The 7,291-nt window shown below is 36.8% G+C and overlaps 1 protein-coding gene across 1 annotated transcript in view; it reads right to left on the minus strand.

Moving 5' to 3' along the window:
• LOC6638487 (sodium channel protein 60E) overlaps nt 1-5,509 on the minus strand; it is a 34,807-nt gene extending 29,298 nt beyond the window's left edge. The window contains exon 1 of the mRNA XM_023177784.2: nt 5,421-5,509. Coding sequence (XP_023033552.1) covers nt 5,421-5,457 — 37 coding nt within the window. The 5' untranslated portion in view covers nt 5,458-5,509. The remainder of the gene's footprint in view (nt 1-5,420) is intronic.
• Between the last annotated feature and the right edge of the window lie 1,782 nt (nt 5,510-7,291).

Below are 7,291 nucleotides of genomic sequence, written 5' to 3' on the forward strand. Positions count from 1 at the left end.
ACAAATTCAGTGTTCAGTGCTTCTTGGGTCAATTGGAGTTGAGAAGCTGCTGGCCATTTCATCATGTTTCAGGGTCTTGCAATTGGGTTAGGTCAAATTTGTCCCGTCTATCATAGCTGGATGGATGGTATCTCAAGAGTTGGCTTTTCTGTGTTTGTAACCATTATTGGGTTAAGCCTTGCCTTGCAGGCGGTCATCAGAAAATATATATATACATCTTGTCATGCTCTGCTGCAATGTTGGCAAAGGCAACCGAAAGAAAAAATGAAGAAAGTAAGTATCTACAACGAATCTAGTATACCTAGCACCAAGTGATAAAGACGGTTTTCAGTTTAAAGGTAATTTGCATGCCATTTCTTTTGCACTTTATCGCTCTTTGCGTTCAATTTTGTACTTTGTTGTCTTTCTATAACTCGGATAGTTTTGTTCCAATTTTTATGAATTTTGGTGGAATGATAGACATTGTTTATGTCTATTTATTAAGAGTGTAACAAATCATCTTTATGCAAAAAGTTGACCTGCATAGTAAGTTTCCAAGTGCTATTCCGATTTTTATAAAATTTGGTGGACTGATAGATATCGATTAGGTGAACAAGCATCCCAATATATATTACTTTAGTTTATTTATTAATAGAGTATCTAATTCCACGTACTACTCGGCTAGTTTTGTTCCGATATTTATGAAATTTGGTGGAATGATAGATATTCTTTAGCTGAATAGACATCCCAATTTTTATTACTTTAGTCTATTTATTAAGAATGTAACAAATCATCTTTATGCAAATTCTTGATCTGCATAGTAAGTTTCCATGTACAACTCGGCTAATATTAATCCGATTTTTATAAAACTTGGTGGAGTAATAGAGTAGATATCGAAGAGGTGAACAAGTATCCCAATTTTGATTACTTTAGTCTATTTATTAACTCAATTTCACGTACTACGCGGCCAGTTTTGTTCCGATTTTTATGAACTTTTGTGGACTGATAGACATTGTGTATGTTATTAGGCATCCAAATTTTTGTACATTAGTCTATTTATTAAGAGAATAAAAGAGGTGATGAAAAATTGATTTACTTTACGTTACATAAAGTAAATTAATTGAACTTAATAATAAATGTTCTCGGCAAAAACTTAAACTGCATTTAAATATAATAGTTTCAATTGTTAACTCTATGTTTCAGAAGAGAAACATAGCTCAATCTACCTATCTTTTTATACGGATCACGAATATTTATACAGTTAAACATGTTTCTTACTGGCTTTTACATATATTTCATTGACAATAATATACTCTGCTCATCCCGCCTGTTATGGGTATTCAAAGAAAAAACCAAATGTACCATGGATATTTTTGGTTTATTTTTTCGCCACTCATCATCATCATCAGCAGCTACATACAGTGGCAGCGACAGAAGCAACATTGCTTACATCAGAGCATCATCATCAGAGTAGGAGAGGTCATGGCCAGCGCCTGTGCATTTTTGTATCTGTATCTTTCGCTTCACTCGCTCTCTCTTTTCCTCTTTCTCTTTTATTTACAGTCTCCCTCCTTTTCTCTCACACTCTCTTTCTCACTATCTATCTATCTCTCTTTGTATCTATTTTTCTATTTCTCTATCTATCTGTTGTCCATTGTTAGGGCTTTCGCTGATGATTAGCTAGTCTTTTCATTAGCATTGAGCGACTATGAGGCGATGGATGGGTGAGTGGGCTGATGCTGCTGCTGCTGCTGCAATTTTCATTAAACCGTTTGAAACGGGGCCAAAACAAAAAAAAAGGCAAAACAACAAATCAACAAATAAATAACATGCCTACATCTGGTTTTTTCTTGATTAACATTTCCATCTGTTGCCAAATCAATTAATAGACATTTAAATTCACTCGAATTGTTAACAAAAGCGAAGACAAGCCTCGCCTCGGTTGGTTGGTCATGAAATCCCGTTACTTCTTATATAAAAAACTTGACTTCCTACCGTACACACATACATTTATACATTTGTACATATATAATCGAATATATCAAAAATCCAAAATCAAAAATGAAACGAAGAAGCAACCAAAGACAACACCAACGCTTAAGCTGTTACCAATCAAATGGGATACCAAAAAAAATTTGTAGCTTACATTAACTAGTGGAGAGTGGAGGAGAGTGAAGAGGAAGGAGATTGAAGTGAGAGGCCCAGTGAAATAACTAGTATTTGGGTTTACAAGAGGCGCCACAGGGCCAACATAACCAAAGCGAAAGAGGATGATGATGATGATGACTCTGGGTAACCGGTTGGCGGTCGCACATTAACATTATTGTAAATGCAACAAAGACGCACATCTTCCCCATATTGCATAATAAGTAAACCCGCTTTGGTGCTGCCGCTTTGTGCTGCATCTTCATGCGGAAGCAAAATGATTCTCAAAGAGCCAAAATTGCACACAAACACAAATTCAACAAAAAACTGCAAAACCAGTTGCAACTGCATGTTGCAGCTGCATTGCTTTGATAGACCTTTGCACAAGTTCAATGGTGACTGGAATATGGATTCAGTTTTTATTTGGGCTTTGGCATAATTGCACTTTCTATTGCCAGCAGTTTCCTGAATTAAAAGGAGCTCTAAATTTGAATTGCAAGAGGATAAGAGATAGAGTGAGAGATTGCAAGGATAGAATTTGCTAGAAGGTAAAATGAAACTAAAAATGCAGCGAAAATGTCGAACAAAAACAAACAAAAAGAGAGAAAAAAAAAAACAGTAGGACGAAGAAAAAGAGATGCAAAAATTGCTCTCTACATATTTAATTAGTTTCCGTTTCCGTTCATATCTGTAATCCCTTCCCTCCATCAGCCATCATCAGCCTTTGTGTGTCTCAGTGGGTGTGTGGGTGTGTGTGTGTGTGTTTGACTGCATTGTGTGTTAACCCTTTATTTTTCAGCGCCACATCCTCCGGCCCTTTTTCCCCCCCATTGGCTCAACCTCCTGCAACCTCCTGGCACAATGGCAATTCTGGGAATTGAAGAGAATTTGGTATGGCGTTGCGTAACTTATGGCCAGTCATCATCAGTCTGAAGTAAAAACTTTTCTATAAAGGAATGACCGATTTTTATTTCCCACTCTCTTTACCGTCTCGCCCACACTATTTACATATATAGGCTTTACCCCATTTCCCCCATTTCGATTTCGATTTGTTTATCATTTATTTAAATTGCCCTTGGCAAAAAAAAAAAAGGGTCTTCGGAGGCGCCATTAAGCTGGGTCCTTGGTCTTTTGAATTCGCATTTTTATTGGCCCTGGCAGGAAGAGGCTCAGACTGCAAGAGTCAGAGGTTAAAATGTACCCACACCCCATAGACACACACATACAACCAAACCCACACATACTTATACTCACTGTGAGCAATGCTCTTTAATTATGCTGATGAGCACAGAGGGCAGAAGCCAATAAAGCCAAGCACAAAACACGCACCACACACAGACCAAAAAAGAGCACGACTAGAGAACTCACTCCATCCATAATCGACTCAAACACACACACACACACACACACACATAAGAACCTCCAACCTCCTAACCACCAGCCAACAAAACCCCAAAAACTTGGCACAGTGGATTTTTGTCTCTTAAATAGCTTAAAAACAAGCTTTTGATGTAGCTCAAGTGGAAAGCATCAACAATCAGCAAAGAAAAATCAACTCAACGCAAAGTTTGTCATTCGTGCAAAATCTAAAATTAGTCGAAAAACTTGTAAACTTTTTTATTATTGTCTGTAATAACATTTTGATGAAGAAGTTAGGTATATTCTTAAGTATATATTTAACATCTGCAATTAAAATTAAATTGCTTTCATGGGCTAACAATTTAACTTAAAAAAGATTAATATCCTGAAGTAGAGATAGGTTAATTTACTTTAAAAATCTGTTAAAGTAATCAATTTAGGTATCTTTTGAGAAATTAGGCACAAGCATTGTAAATTTCCTGGAATTATTACTTTAACAACATTTCACAATTGATATAAGACATTATCTTATTCATATATTGACCCTTAAAATGGTTAATGATACATTTGTTAAATGGCGACACTAAAGACATTAATTTTTTGAAGTAAAGATGGTTGGATTTGTTGTGCTTAACTTTGTCAGTCATGAAAAATGTGAAATTTTGTAAAGAACTCCAGAAAGTTGTTTTCCTAACAACAATTCTCAATCAAGGGTACCCTTAAATGGTTAATGTCAGTCCTAAAGTCATTAATTTTCTTAAGTCGGGATAGATGAATTTGTTAGGTTTGAGTTTGTCAATTATGAAAATGTGAAGATGCGCGGAAATATTGTAAGAAACTCCAGAAATATTTTTCTTAACAACAATTCTTAATTTCTGCGGGATACTTTAATACAGTAGAATCCGTTCATAGGGTATCCGGAATACGTTCTAACCGGATGCCCTTTCATATAAGTTTGTATTGGGACCAACCAGTCACTCTTCGAAATTTAGTCGCTATAACCGGACGGACGTTATAATCGGAGTCTTTATAACCGGACTCTACTGTAGTTCTAAAATAAAGTTGCATACCGAAAGTATCTAATACGCAGTTAAATAACTTTTTCTTAATAAAAACTATTTGAAAATCATTTATTCAACAAAATCCGGTAACACTTGTTTGACTCGATTTGATGCCCATATTTATTCAATAGTTGTACTTAACTATAAATTTATGTATTAGTAATGTTTGCGATGAGGAGTATTTAGCTAAAAGAAATTTTCAAAGTGGTTTTAGTTTTCAGTACATGAATTTTTTCACTTCACATTGCATACATCGAGGGGCGCACATTTAAAATCCACAGATCTGGCAGTACTTTTAGCTCAAATACTTAGGAAACATTAGTTTAAGATCAATTTAATCAACTTTTCTTGCTTCTAGACTTTAGAACCATTACTGTTGGAATTTATGATGGAAAAGTCATAATCTAGGGACACTAGATAGATCGTCCAATCAAATAAATAATTTGAGAGTTGTCACCTTTTGTATGTATATTAATAGTTCTAGTCCTTGTAAACGGCTTTCACTCTCAATCGAAAGAAAGTAAAAAGATTCAACATTTTCTTATATTCTCCCCAAAGACTTGTTGGTTTGCAAAACTATAAAAATGGTATTCCTCCTTGGCTAATAAATGGTAAATTTCATTTCATCGAAAACCACTGTAAGTCCTTTTTAGTATGGTTTGCGTGCAAGTGCCGCTTGTAAGTGTCAGAGGAGCACTCTCAGTTCTCTATTCAGCTATGCTGCCCCTGTTCTCATTTTTAGCCAGATTTGATGTGTATGAGGTGGTATGGGTATGGGGTAGCTCCCAGCTCTCCCCCCTTCAAGCGTTTTACCCAAGAGAACGAAAACTACATACATATAAAGGGACAGGCAAACAGAGATGGGTTTTCACTCACCTTTCTCTTCATTGAGCGCTGTTTGATCATCACTCATCTTGACTGATTGTCGTCGTTTTGTAGTATTATTATTTAGTTATTATTTAAAATTTTTTTAATATTTTTTTTTATCTTTTTTTTTTTTGTGGGAGGTTAAACGAATCCTTAACGCAGCTGCATGTTTCGATGTCTTTGTCGAGGGATGCCGCAAAACAGGATTCCGGATTCAAAGGACTCTTGGCAGAGGCGGTGACGTTAGCGTCGGCTTTGTTGTAATGATAATATTGGCTAAGTTTAGCGTCTCTAATATTGTCAACGTTCGCTTTGTTAACCTGTTTTTGGTTGTTGTTGTAGTTTTAGTTGTTGTTGCTGTTGTTGTTGTTGTTATATTTGTTGTGCTTATCACGTTTGCCTCTTTCATGGTGCTAAACACTATGCGGAGAGGCGACTATGCAAATCTTATGACTATGAAAGATAAGTTTTGCCATACAAATGGCATATTGCTTAGGCTTTTTCTTTTCGTTTTCTTTTTTTGCTTTTTTTGTTGCTTCTTTTGGCTCTGCCTTTTTCTTCTCTATTGTAATTTCCTTTTCTTTTGTTGTTGTTGTTGTTATTGTTGGTGTGAATGATTATTAGCTGGATTTACATTTTGCTGAGCTAGAAAGAAAATAGAAGAAGATTTTAAAATGTTATGTAATCTCATTAAATTGCTAAGAGCAGAAGAACAAGGAGGAGTACAAGAAGAAGAAGAAGGCGTCAAGGGTAAGTCAATTGCCCGGCAATTGCTCTTTTTTGCTCTTCTTGCTCGTGTCATGTAACGGTAATTGGCAAAACGCTAATCCCTTACAAGCTTAAGACATTCGCTGCCTCTTTTTCTACTTCTCCCACACACCCACGCTCTCACACGCTTTCACACTGACACACACACACACACTCATATAAACAAGCGCATTAAAGGAGGTAAAGGAACAGCAAGAACAACTACATAATGTGTGTATGTAACGGAAAAGATAAAGACTTAGCAAGCGAGAGAGAGAGAGAGAGAAAGAGAGAGCCCTAGGTCTAGGTTAGGTGTAGCATGAGTAGGCCGGAAAATGAGCAACACTTTAAGTCTTTAAAGCTTAAGAGAGATAAAGTTAATTAACATTATGGCATCACACACACACACACAGAGAAAGTAAGATACAAGAATTGATAAATGGCGGACAACAACACAAAGCAAAAAGCAATGAGCTTGACGTGGGCGTTGAACAAGCAGCAGAAGCAGCAGCAGCAGCTGAAGTAGAATAAGAATGAGTACTAGAGTAGGTGAAGAAAGAGCAGATGATATAGTGAATGAATGTGGGTAGAGGGAGGGGTTGATTTGATGGTTGGTGGGGGTTTGGGGAGGTCGATGGGTAGAAAATAAGGCCAAGCTTCGATGCTTTGTTTGCGGCCTGTAGGCTGGCTTCCTGTGTTGTTGTTATTTATTTTGTGTTTTTTTTTTTTTTTGTTGCTGTTGCAAAAACTTCTTGACACGTCTCTCGCTTCGCAGTGAGAGAGACACACAGTGAAACACAGGCGCTGCATGGAAAATGGAAAAGCGTTAGATGAAGAGGCGCCCATAAAATATTCAATATCAAGTTTGTCTGCCAAACCACCCACCAGCCCACCACCCAATTCAACTCACTTTCACTGCCGCAATCTCAATCTCAAATAGGGCGCAGGCAGGTAACAGGCAGCAGGCAGCAGGCAGGTGATGTTGTCGGTGATGTTCCATCTGTATACACATATACCTATATATACTTATATATATATATTGTAGGTATGTATATATATGGGACTGTGGGAATGTAAAGAGGAGATGTAGCCATTAAGGCTAAAGGTGAAGGAAGCAACGGCAAGGAGACGCA

This window comes from Drosophila willistoni (assembly GCF_018902025.1).
Source record: "Drosophila willistoni isolate 14030-0811.24 chromosome 2L unlocalized genomic scaffold, UCI_dwil_1.1 Seg139, whole genome shotgun sequence".
NCBI classification, from domain to species: Eukaryota; Metazoa; Arthropoda; class Insecta; order Diptera; family Drosophilidae; genus Drosophila; species Drosophila willistoni.